At 38.8% G+C, this 13,206-nt stretch overlaps 1 protein-coding gene across 9 annotated transcripts in view; it reads left to right on the top strand.

The window, feature by feature from the left end:
• The window catches only part of ANKS1B (ankyrin repeat and sterile alpha motif domain containing 1B), a 393,118-nt gene that overhangs the window by 353,265 nt on the left and 26,647 nt on the right, over nt 1-13,206 (top strand). For 4 of the 9 annotated variants that reach the window (XM_085515441.1, XM_085515431.1, XM_032444026.2 and 1 more), the window contains exons 20-21: nt 6,323-6,451; nt 11,395-11,466. In XM_085515441.1, coding sequence (XP_085371567.1) covers nt 6,323-6,451; nt 11,395-11,466 — 201 coding nt within the window. Of the gene's footprint in view, nt 1-762; nt 838-6,322; nt 6,452-11,394; nt 11,467-13,206 lie in introns of all 9 variants that reach the window. The other 5 variants (XM_015858781.3, XM_015858789.3, XM_015858766.3 and 2 more) reach the window with 2 other exon arrangements.

Genomic DNA, 13,206 nt, shown 5'->3' with positions numbered 1-13,206 from the left:
GATGATTGTCTAAACAAAGAAATATGTAACGGATGCTGGTGAACACTGCACTTGCCTAGCTCTGTTGCTTTTGCTAGAGATGCTATGGTATGCTTACTTTGCTTGGCCTACTACACATTATCTATAAAACAACATAGAAGGTGAAAAGAAACCTTTTAATTGCGAAGTGGAGCCATGGTCAATACCAAAGGTAATATTATCTGTATCTCTATATGCAAAGGAAATGTTCTTGGAAGGAGATGGTGGCTGACTGCTTCACTCCATTGCAATACATTCTTTTCTGATGATTGTTACAAAGAAAACTAATCTTTCCTGTTGACTATATTGCAACGTTTTTCCCTTCCTCTATTATGAAAGTCTCCAGCAGAGTGGGATTCAAATATTGAAGCTTAATTAGGGGTGTTGACTTCAAACTCCTTCCCTACTGAAAGCTGAAAGTAACCAATATTTCTTTTACTCCCTACATTTGCTGCTTGTGCCTGCATAACTTTATCTCTTTACATCACCAGCACTTGTGACTAAATTGTTTTCTTGTACTCACAGTTTGAAGCCTCTTCTAACATCACTGGATAAGCTGTGTTTCCTCCCAGTCATCCAAAAATATTCTGTCAGCAAATAAAAAAGAAAAAGATATTACTTTTAACAGCTGTTTTACTTCCCTCTTTAATGTTATTGCAAGCCTTTTCTTAATTATTCTTGCCTTTTGGCAGTTGCGGTGCATTAATATTTACAAGATGAGATGTAGTTTTCTGTTTATATTAGCAGTCCTCTGTCTGTGAGATCTGGACCAACCAGAATGCAGGATATCCTTTCTCCTCGATCCATCAGGTTCATAATGTAAGATACAGTGATAAATGGCTATGTTGTCACTCTATGGATGTACAGTCTGTCGCCATGCTGTTCTCTTCGGGTGTCCTGTTGTTGGAATTACAAAACAAAGTTTGTAACCTGTCCACCCTCCCTTGGGACTCTGTGTGCGCGCATCGTGTATCATGCCGTGTGGTCAGCGTATGTTGGCTGTATGATGCGCATACAGGATGTGGAGGTGCCAGCAGCAGTCTTGCTCGGTGGGAGCTTTGATTTCTGTTCCTGGTCTTGTTGTTTGCTCACTTCTTCAAAGCATGAAACAGTGTAAACAGCGCAGTTTGCACAGTTTCGGCCCCACAATGTGTTGTGCTGCCCGTTCTGTCTTAATCTATAGGCTGTGCCCAGCTGAGGAACGTGCTGTGTTTCCAATGGCAGTAAGGCTCTTTTTAGAAATCAGACGTAGTATAGGCAGTGCTTTGAATTTTCATAACTTCTGTGACAAAGCTTCACGTGCTGTGCAAGTGAAATCAGAGTTGGTTATAAATGTACTGCACTGTGGTGAGCACAAGAGGCAGGAGTTCAAACTTGGCCAAGTACCACTGTTCTGGGGATCAGAGTCATAGAATGGCTTAGGTTGGAGGGGACCTTAAATATCATCAAGTTCCAGCCCTCCGCTGTGGGCAGGGCTGCCCTCAGGCTGCCTTGGCCCCATCCGACCTGGCCTTGGGTGCCTCTGGGGGTGGGCACTCACAGCTCTCTGGGCAGACTGTGCTGGTGCTTCACCACCCTACAAGTAAAGAATTCTTTCCTAACATCTAACCTAAAGCTGCCCTCTTTTAGTTTAAAGTGATTCCCCCTTTTCCTGTCACTATTAGACTGTGTAAAAAGTTGGTCCCCCTCCTGCTTGTAAGCTTGTAAGTCATGTCCCGGAAGGCCACAGTGAGGTCTCCTCAGAGGAGGGAGGACCTGTAGATGCTTCTGTTGTATAACTACCTTCTCTCAGTATTTCTGGCAGGGAGGAGCCATTTTGGCTACTGAGCTTTAGTCTTTTAAAAAGTAAGAACACCATGAGCCTATTTCCATAATTTCAAAAAATAAAGATAAAAGCAACTAAGAGGATAATAAGGAAATAATTAGGATTTTTCTGGCCTGCAGAACATTTAAAATTCTCACAGAGTGAAAATTATTAATTTTTCAGCAAAAAGCAGTGTGCCTGTGTGCTCTGATTTACTGTTGTCATGGTAACTGATGCATGTTCCCATAACTAGTCATGAGGCCTCAACAGGTGAAGAGTTACAAGATGTAGGCCTAGATAAAAATGAATATTCTTGTGCCGCTAAAAATCAGGCCTATTTTTCCAAAGCAGGGATGTTTTTTAACTCATCATTTTAATGTAAAGATGATGCATAAGTTAGATTTTATAGAAGTTGTAGTGAGATTTGACTACCTTTGATCAAGGTGCCTTTAATGCAAGTCAAATATGGTTCTCAGGGAATGAGATGAAGTAGAATAACATGTGCCACAATTGTAAAAATGACCTAATAGTAGTAATCTACTTCTATAGTTCATTTGACAACAAGTATCTGACCCTTCCTAGATCCCTGAAGTGCACATTCACCCATTTTTTGTGTTACAAAGCACTACAAGGGAATGAGCGATTGGTTTTCAAGTCTGTAACCTTCGTGGCTAAAACTTGTCCCTTTAAAAGCATTGGAACTCATGCGTTCTGGCACCTTGTTTGAAAGAGCTTTGAGATGTAAATTCTATATATGCAAAACGTGGAACAAAACATCTTTTTTTCTCAAGGTGACTGAAGCCAGCGAGAGGAAAGACACTGGCTAGAGACATGGGGAGGCAGGAAAATCGGAGCACAGGCAGCACAGCAAAAACCATGTGAGGAATTGCACAGCTGTCTGATGAGCTGTGAAGTGAGATGAGGAATAAATGATATCCTGCCTTTCTACTACTTCAGATAGATTATAAAAAATCTCCATACCTATATTGTCCCGTAAAAAGTACATAAGCTTAAAAGTTTGATTATTTCTTATAATTGCAAATTAAATATTCAAACAAGATAATCCATATCCTATGAGTATTTTTTAAAACTGAGTTGAATATCATAGTTGGTCCCACAAAGCCATTTACAAATGTTTCCACAGTGCTTGAAAATGCTTGGGTGCTTATTAAAGGCCTGAATCTTAGTGCATCAAGCACAAGCTGTTCAACATTTTCTCAGATTTACAACTAGTTGTAATTCGTATTTTTCTGCCCCCATACTTTGTATCAGCTCTTCTGCAGGTCAGAGATGTTCTTGAACCTTTGTATTTTAGCTAGAGTTCATTGCCATCATGACACAATCATAATAATCTAAATCTCAGAGGTTTAGTGTATGACTGCTTTGAGACAGCTGAAGAACTTCTTTTTTCCAATAGAGGTTTTTTGTTTTTAAGCCCAGATGAGATTTCTGAAAAGTATTTCAGCTGCCTTAATGCTATTTAAATGTTTTTCTCCCCCACTCCCCCTCTTCTTTGTTTATTTTATTATATATATATATATTATTTTTTTATTTTTTAACAAAAAGGGAAATCAGATGGGGAATATCTGATAGGAATTATACTTCTAAGCATATTTGGCTTTGGAGAGTATCCTGTTGTAATTCAAACTAAGATCTAAATACAGGTAACAATGCAGTTTAAACACTGAAGAACTTGAAAACGAGAACTTTAAAAACAAAAGAAGGGAAATGAGATCAGAAGATGTTTCTACTGAATGTAAAAACACATTTTATGTAGCTACAAAAGAAGTTTTTCTGACTCTGTATGACTCTTCATCCTGCTACATCTCCTTCATCTATCTTAATAACCTGTACTTATGATACTTACGTGTCTGTCCTTGGTAGTTTATCCCTCTGCAAACCATACAGGAGTACATGAAAGGTCTTCAGCTGCAGAAGTCTGTCAGGAACAGCAGAAATTCCCTCTCTTTGCCTTCCATTAATCTCAGATATATTGTGCGTTTAGATCATCCTAGAGGCACATATGGCAGTTGTACCGATTCTGTTTTGTGTAGTTTAAAAGGAATACTTGGATGACTGTATGTATTTATAGAGTGGTTAATGGATACAAATGTACAGTCTCCTCACAGGCCCTCTCCAAGTGTGTCATACACTATCGTTATCAGCCTGATTTAAGATTATTTCTTGTTTCCTTGTGATTATTGCTGCCTAGCTCCTGTGTTAAATTGAACCAATACAAGAGGTAGTCAGTTTCTCTTGTCACCACACTTCATCTGTAGATAGAAATAATGCAGTTCTCCATGCACTTGCTCCCTTTTGTGTGAATGATGTTTAAACTGTAAAATGATGTATTCATTTTACTCCTTATGTACGCTTTTTAACCTTCCAGGAGCGTTCATTTTCTGTACATGAGGAGAGGCACAAGCAGTCCAGCACAATAAAAGGATTTAGACCACTACCCCATGTCCCTTGTTCTGTAGAAATCCTTCTCCTCCCTGACTGCCATATCTGGGCTTCCTCGGTGGAATGACAGATGGTCAAAAGATGTACTTTTATAGTTTCTCTGTCCTGAGTTCACTTTTGTTCCATTGCAATAACCTTTTGCTAATTGGTTAGAATGTACCTCCTGAGATCTGTTTCCTTATACAAAACATGCAGGAGTATGTCTTTACTGGGAGGAAAAAAAAAGAAAAAGAAAAAAAAAAAAAAAAAGAAGAAGAAAAAGGATTGTTTCAAGCGTTCCCTTAGTTAGGCCCTGAACACTTCAAAACAAACAGCTCAGCATGCTGTGTGAAGTTGTGATGGGTGTGGTCCACCTTCTCTTGTAGCCAAATGCAATCTACTTACAATGGTGAAAGCCTTTACCCCATGTTTGAAACCATATTTTATAAGGAGAACTGCTTCTTAAAGAAATCACATTCTCAGTTCAGATTAAATATGGCAAAGGGCTTTATGATTTAGTGGTCAGAAAGATTCATTTCTATGGATATAGAAGGCCAAAACTGGAGAAATTACTACTGCTTCCCTTTTGAGGTTCAAGTAATAGCCAATAGCAAATAGACAACTTAACTAGGCAAAAAAGAAATTGTAATGCTGTATAATTTGTAGATGTACTAATAGTGTCAACATCAAGTAAATTCAACTTGTTTTATGATGTTCACTTGCTTGAAGTTACCATATTGGCAGGGTAATGTTGATGTTTCCAGATTTATCTCTTGCTTTTCATTGCAGAGTTGTGCAAATGTGTGTCATTTCATTATTTTGTGACACATGAAAATGATGTACTTGTTCTGTTTACTCTGTCCTGATTTAATTAGTAGGATGTGATGGTTTGCCAGACTTCAATAAGATTTTTTTTTCATGTGTTTGATGCTTGAATAACTTCTTGATATAAAAGTCTTAACTTCTAGCCATAGTCGGTGTGAAATTATGATATCAGTTTTAATACACATTTTAATGATATTACACACACAGAAAATATACAGATGTATGTGCAGGTAAAGAAAGTAAAATAATCCAACTTAGAATAATCATCTTGAAGAAGGTAAAATAGAGAGAGAAGGAGAAAGGTAGGAATAAGGATCAAGTGCACAAAAGATAGTGAATAGTGGGGGAGTTCTAAGACAGACCAGATGGAGCAAAGTAGAGAGGAGTGGGATTGGTGGCAGAGGAAAGTGGTGTTGGGAAGAGGAGGAAGCTGACATCTATGGGGTCATAGATGGAAGTAACCTCAAAGGATTCAGAGAGTCCAAATGACACTCCAGGTCCAGTAAAGCCATGTCTGTAATATGCACTAGCAAGTGAGGCCCAGATGAGGATTACCATGCCATAGGAATTCCTATCCAGCTGCCTGGGTTGACTCTTTTCGGAAGGAAGAGTGCTCTACAAAAGGTTTTGGTGACAAACTACAGTCCTACCCAACTTCAGGAAGACAATCACATATCTCAGTGAGAGTGATGCATGTGAAAGGGCAGTGTTAGTAACTCTACAATGAGACATCAAGAGAAGGTGATCAAAGTAAATATTCATAAAGAGATTAAAGAATGGCTTATGTCTGAGGAGTATATACTACATCTGCAGATGAAAAGAAAGTCTGTTATTTAGCCATTTAGGAAAGTTAGCTATCAGTTATATATGCTGGATAATGGAAAAATTTTTCTTGTAAAACACAGAGCAGAATTTTTGAGTGGCACTTTTGTGCACCTAATTATATTTTTCAAGTGCTCTCATACTCGTACATGTATTGTAAACAGTTATTTTTAAGGAAGACTTTATTCTAAATGTAAATAGATTTAATTATTGTTAAACACCCCCATAGGTGAGTTTGAATTATAAATTAAATTATGAAAAATGCTGTAACTAAAGTAAGTGAATGCAATTTCTACATGGCTCTGTATGGATAAAATACTTTAGCGTTAATTGATCACAACAACAGAGGGGTACTTTATAGTGAATTTGACTGCAACATTTTTTTATATCTTGAACAACTGTGATTTTCAGACGGGAGACTGGGGAGAGCCTTCAATTACCTTACGACCTCCAAATGAAGCCACAGCATCAACACCTGTACAATATTGGCAACATCATCCGGAGAAACTCATCTTCCAGTCATGCGATTATAAAGCATTTGTAAGTATTTATAAATTCAGTGATTTGGAGTAGATCTTAGATTTTGATAACTTTTTTTTTTCATTTATAATATTTTATCAGTCGCTTTTAATGAGACAAAGTACTTCCTCTGTAAATACTGCAATTGTAATAAGAAACAAGCATGCACAGTACATTTCACTATGAATTTGGTGATATTTATGGCAACCCACATAGCAATAATGATAGAGAAATGACACTATCAATAAGTGTCTAAGTGTTGCAGCAGTGACAGTGAGAGCAAACACCCCTACTCCTCTTCCTTTACAAATGCCTGTCTGGTGTTTATATGACAAATAGTAAAACAACATGATATTGGAATCCTTATATCTACTTTAATGTTCAGTACATGTTGTTTAAAATAATTACTGCCTTGCCTGAATTTTATACACTTATCTTTGGGAACTGGAGCTGGGGAAGATGAAGGTCATGGTCTTTAAAGCAGCGATTTACGTCCGTGGGACGAGGGCACATTCCAACATCACATAAATTGATGATGGCTTGAAGTAGCAGTAGTAGTCAGTTCCTTCAGGGCAGGGAGTATTTATTTTTATGTCCCAGTAGCTGTAACTCATTCCCACTTCCCATCTCTGGAGAAATGGAGTTGAAGATGATTAGTGCTCTCTGGCTGTTACACATACTTGTGAAAGAGGGAAAGGTCTTCTGAAGTACAAAAAAAGTATCAGTTTTTTTGTTTTGTTTTTGTGCTATTTTTTTAATGAAAAACATGTTTCCAAAACCTTGAGTTTGCACTTTTAATGGGGTAGGGCTCATGCTTCTGCAAATCTCAATACGTTACTCAGCTAGCCTATTTCAACTCATACTTTTGGCTTTGCTGGAAAGCACCAGTAAAGTTGCTGAAGGGGGTCTTCCATTCACTTGTGATCTACAACACTGCATTCTCTTGAGTGGTGGGCATCTAATGAAGTAAGCCGACATTTCAAAAAGAAGGGCTCAATGGCTTTAGTGCTTTTAGCATAATAGTTAGGAGCTAACCATTTGTTCTGAATATGGGTTTTAGATCCTCTTCACTTGAAAGGACTTGGATCCACAGTTCTTTTTAGAATAATGCTCTCTTTGCCAAACAATAAGGCATTTCTAGGGAGAACTGGGGCTAATGAAACTGTTCAAAGCATATCCAGAAATATAGAAATTAGGGACTAAGTTAGCACAAGTGACACACAGCCTGGATCCCAACACTGCCATGAATGCAGTAACTGTCCATGGTCAATAACTGGAACCGCTCACCTTCCTCAGTCATTCATGTTATTAGGCTTGCTCTCTTCCTGTGAAGCATGTAAAATTGAAAAGGAAGCTTAGTTACTGCTATTTTTTTAAAAAAAATATATTTTTCATAGTTATTGAATAAGTCTACTTGAAGAGTACCTCTTATCTCATTACCTGATCCAATGAATTTGTGATAGGATGTAATCTTTGCACTAGGTTGACAGGCATGAGTCACTGAAGAAAGGAAGTTGAGATTAGCAGGAAAGAAGTAGTATCCAGAATAGTGATGATGAAGGTGACATCTTTCTTTCCTAAGGACCATGCATCAATACACCTTCTTAGCTCCTCCAGCTGTAATATCATGAGCTTTATAGAATAAAAACCTGCACTGGAAGTTGCACTGGCAGCTTTCATTGTATGTGATATCACTCAGTTGAGCTGACATCCTCTACATTGCTCCCACATGCTGTGTGCATTTGAGAAGGAACATTTCTGAAAGAAAAGCAAAATTCCCTCAGAATTTCAGAATCTTCTGACAATTTAATTGTACAGTACCTTTGTGTTTGTTTTTCTGTTCTTCAGTCCACTCTGGCAAGCACTTCAGAATGCCTGCAGCTGAAGATTTTTTGCCTTCTTGTTATTCCATGAGCTGAAAAGCACTGTTTTTGGTTTGTCTTTTTTTCCCTGATGCCTGCTCAATCAGTAGCTTTCAGGTTTTTCAAGCAATCCCAAATTGTTTTTCCAAAGCCTGTTAAAAAATAGTTTTAAAAGTTGAATTGAACGAAATTCTTCCCAGAAAATGTCAAAGGATTCCAAAGGTCAGACAGCAAAGGGTCCAGAGAAAGATACATTTCAACTTAGTAGGCTTTTCTGTAAATTTCTAATTTCTGAACTTGTTTTAAATCGGTTGCTAATTTGTGATATCAAGCCATCCCATCAAATTAATGCCCAAAGCACTGTTCATGTCACCGTCAAGGCTCCAGCTGGACTCACAGCTGCTAGGCTTACAAACTTTTCACATCTGCAGTCCTTTAGGAATGTCCTTTATTTGTTCCTTTCTGCCTGTCCTTATCTAGTAGCAGGGTTGTTGCTCACCCTTCTGGTTATAATGCCCTGTAAAGTGTTGCTCACTAATCACCATCTTGGCTACTGTCTACATTGAAACGTAAACACATTTTCTTTTAGGTCAGAGATTGCTGCAGTATGCAGTGTTAACTGGAGGCTTTAAAGAAAATATCTCAGTCTAGGTCAAGAGAACAGTAGTCTTCCTGTTCTGTTCCAAATTGCTTTCAGCTGTAACAAGTTATTTTTGATCAGTTTTTTGTTTAATGTGAAGCTGTTTCACCCTCTGATTTGGCTAGATTATAGAATGGTAGGAGCATTTAGATTAGAAAAGACCCCCTCAAGATCATCAAGTCTAACAGTCAACCTGAACTACCAAGTCCCATCATTAAACCATATCCCATGCTGCCTTTCAACTTAAACACCCCTAGGGTATTTCTAGGGGATATCAATGTGACAGAATGAAGTGGGCCTGGTAGCAGTGCTGAACTGCAGCATCCTCTGGGAGGAGGCTCCTGCCTTTGATATTTGCTCTCTTACTGGAGCTCACCTATCCCTTCCTCAGTAGTGATGTGACATCGCCAGCTCCTGTGTTGTTTACATAGGATGAAAGACTTGAGAGAAGCCATAGCATTGCAGTGCAATAGGAATGCAAAGAGATATCTGTGTGCTTGGTGAGAAGACAAGCTCTCTGTCATAGAATCATAGAATCCTTAGAGCTGGAAGGGACCTATAAAGGTCATCTAGTCCAACTCCCCTGCAATAAACAGGCACATCCACAGCTCAGAGCCTGATCCAGCCTTGCCTTGAAAATCTCCAGGGACAAAACATCCACCACATCTCTGGGCAACCTGTTCCAGTGCCTCACCACCCTCACTGTAAAATACTTTTTCCTTATATCCAACCTAAATCTATCCTCTTCCCTATTCAGTCGCCACAGACCCTGCTAAAGAATCTGTCCCTTTATTTCCCATAGCTCTCCTTTAGATACTGAAAGGCTGCTATTAGGTCTTCCAGAGCATTTTCTTCTCCAGACTCAACAGCCCCAGCTCTCTCAGCCTGTCTTCGTACTGGAGGAGTTCTGTCGTTTAGGTTATTTTTTTTTGCCTATCTTTGGACATGCTCTAAAAGAACTGTTTCTCCTGTACTGATGACCCCACATCAGGATGCAGTATTGCTGGTGAGGCCTAACCAGCAGAGTTGAGGGGCAGGATCACCTCCCTCAGCCTGCTGGCCTTGCTTCTTTTGATGCACTTTCTGGGCTGCAGGGGCACATGGCTGGCTCATGTCCAGCTTGCCATCCACCATTACCTGCAGGTCTTTTTCAGCAAGGCTGCAGTCAATCTTTTCATCCTCCACCTTGTATTGGTAGTAGGTGTTGCTTTGAACCAGGTGCAAGACCTTCCATTTGGATTTGTTGAACTTCAAGAGGTTCAGCTGAGCCCATTGCTCAAGCCTGGCCAGGTTCCTCTGGATGGCATCCCATCACTCTGGTATGTTGACTGCACCCCACAGCTTGGTGTCATCAGCAGACTTGCTGAGAGTGCACTCAACTCCAGTGTCAATGCCCTTGATGAAGATATTAAAAGAATATTGGCCCTGACACTGACCACTCCTCACTGATCTCCATCCAGACACTGAGCCATTGACCACTACTTTCTGGACTAGATCCTGCAGCCAGTTCTTTGTCCACTGACAATCTATCAAATCCATATCTTTCCAATTTGGAGGGAAAGATGATGTGGGGTATTATGTCAAAGACCTTACTGAAGTCAAGATAGAGGACATCAGTGGCTCTTCCCTTGTCAGCACAGCTCACTGCCATGACTTTTCAAATATCACTGACTGTGGCTTGGTAGCTACGTCAGTTAATTACACTAGGACTCTGGGATGCATCTCATTGGGTCCCACTGACTTGTAGATGTTCAGGTTCTTCAGGTGGTCATGAACCGCCCTGTTAACAGTAACAAGACCACTCTCCACCAGCTGGCAGGGAGGATGTAGCCAGCTCCATGCCTAGCAGAGCAGCGCAGTTCACTCTTAGTGGAGAGAGGTACTGAGTTCCCAGAGCAACAACTCTAGTGGAGCAGAGCCTGCTGCCAGGGTGTGGAAGCTGCCCACACCAGCACATCACACTGTGCTAGTTTTCACCTCAGGTCTGTTTTCTGTTTACTGTCATTAAGCTCTGTTTGCCCATAATGTAGTTACAGATTGAGTACAAAGAGGTTAGCATCTCTGCTGCCCTTCACATTCATGATTGTACGCAGAGCAATATGAGTTTGGCAGATGGCAGCAAAAGGAAAGCAGATTCTCCATTTTGTAATCAAATGGTGCTTTTTGGATGGAATCTGTAGTGTGTGATTGTTGCTTGAGTGGTGGAGGTGATAAGTTATAATATTTCAGGTGCTGTTTCCAAGGGCTGTGACTGATTTAACACTGCTGATGCTGTGCATTCCTGTTTCATAGGTTGATTAGAATCATTTTAAGTGATCTGTCAGAGGACTGCAGGGTAAAACCACACGACATTGAACTGTGTGGTATCACTGTGGCTTTTGTGATATTTTTAATGCAGTTCTGCTTATATTTGTCTGTTCTGAAATTTCAGCTGTGTGAAGTTTAATGGATTTTTATTTTAGTATTTAGGTTCTATGCTGGTAAAAGAGTTAAGAGGCACAGAATCAACACAGGATGCATGTGCGAAGATGAGGGTAAGTTATTGAATCTACTTCCTTCTTTAATCCTTATAGTATTAAATCATGCTGGCTAGGGATTACTTGCATAGTACTTTATTTGGCCTCATAGTATTCTGTTATGCATTTGTTTTCCTCCGCTGTTGGCATTCAGTAGGGAGCCTGTTGGAATAATAGCAAAATTTGAAGGTAGATTTTATTTTGCACATGATCTAAGAAAAGCAAATGCATACATTACACCCCGTGTTTTCTCTTGAATCTCTGAGACTGTTTCAGAGTACTTGTCACACATTTTAAGCGTGCCTAATAAACAGAACTTATTTATAGCTCATATATGATAATAGAGATTGAATTTACTACATCAAATATGTGCTAGTAAGAATATTAACATGTTTCCAAAGTCATTGCTTTTTACATGACATGATGTCTACATCATGCAGATGCCTGTACTCACATTAGTATTCTCATGTATTACGAATTGCTGTTGTTTTGGCTGAAGGATGAAAAGGGTACCAATAAAGCTTGATCTATTAGTGGAAAAGTAGTTTGGCTTCCTTCAGTCTTGTAAGGATATGTTATACAGTGGCTCTTTGGCCTGATTTTGGTTTCTAGGAAATTACTGAGGTTCAGTCTGTTTCCAGCAAACATACTGCTGCCAGGAACTGAAAACAGCACCAGACCAACTGCATTCCCAATTGTATTTGGCATAAAAAATGCTCATAGTTATAGAGATGGCAAGCATATCATGGTCTGGCATAATTAATTAATTGTTTGGTGGTCTGTTGATGATGTAAAATTAGGTAGTTGAATGAGTAAAATCCTTTATTTTACGGATCATAAGTCTTTGAAGCAAGATGCCTCTGAGCACTAGGTATGGCATTTGGATTAATTATAAAGCTAGAAGACATGTAAATTTATGCAGTCAGACAGCCATTTTCTATTGGTTATGTATCTACAGTGCTCAGAGTACTGTACAAGCCATGTAAGCAAAAGGCTGACAGTAATTCATATTTACTAGATTGCCTGAGCATCTATTGTTTCTTGGCTAAGTAAGTGCTAATCATTCTTTACCTGGTCTTAAACAATAACTTGATACAGTGGAGGTCTGTAGTCACATACACTTGTTCTGGGAGATTAACTGAGTCTGCAAGTGTACCATCTTCCATTTCTGTTTTCAAACTGTCTAACATAGCACTTCAGTTTTTTAGGATGCAGATCTTAGGGCAGAATTTGACACCATAGCAGCATATGACATCTTCAGTAAGTTATATGACTGAACTAAGAAGCTAAACATCAAAAAAAAGTCACTCTAAATAATTTATAGCATTTTTAAGATTTTTTTAAATATTCTATGAGCTTGGCAAATTTAAATTATGTACCTGAAAAACTGTTCGGAAACCAGTTTAATTTAAAGGTATTGTGTTTTTTATCCCCATAAAAATGATAAATGCCATACAGGGCGCTTACATAAGCATCATCACTGTATTATTTATGTATATTTTTTTACATTCTATTTTGAAACAATTATGCTGAGAGATTTTTTTCCAGTTTGAATGTTTTTTGTTGTTTTTTTGTGTTGTTTTTTTTTTATCACAATGATATGTGAATGAAACAATTCTAAATCAGGATTTAATCTATCCTTTGTAGGTAGTCCTTTTTATCATGTTCCTATTCAAATCAGAAGCAAAAAACATTGACTTAATGAGAACAGATTATTATCTTAGGAAAAGTATACCAATGATAAAAACATTTGTTCTT

Source organism: Coturnix japonica, chromosome 1, assembly GCF_054131305.1.
Source record: "Coturnix japonica strain WE chromosome 1, WE-NBRP24, whole genome shotgun sequence".
In the NCBI taxonomy this organism is placed as follows: Eukaryota; Metazoa; Chordata; class Aves; order Galliformes; family Phasianidae; genus Coturnix; species Coturnix japonica.
Note: the sequence above shows the minus strand (reverse complement) of the source record. Positions and strands in the feature narration are given on the sequence as shown.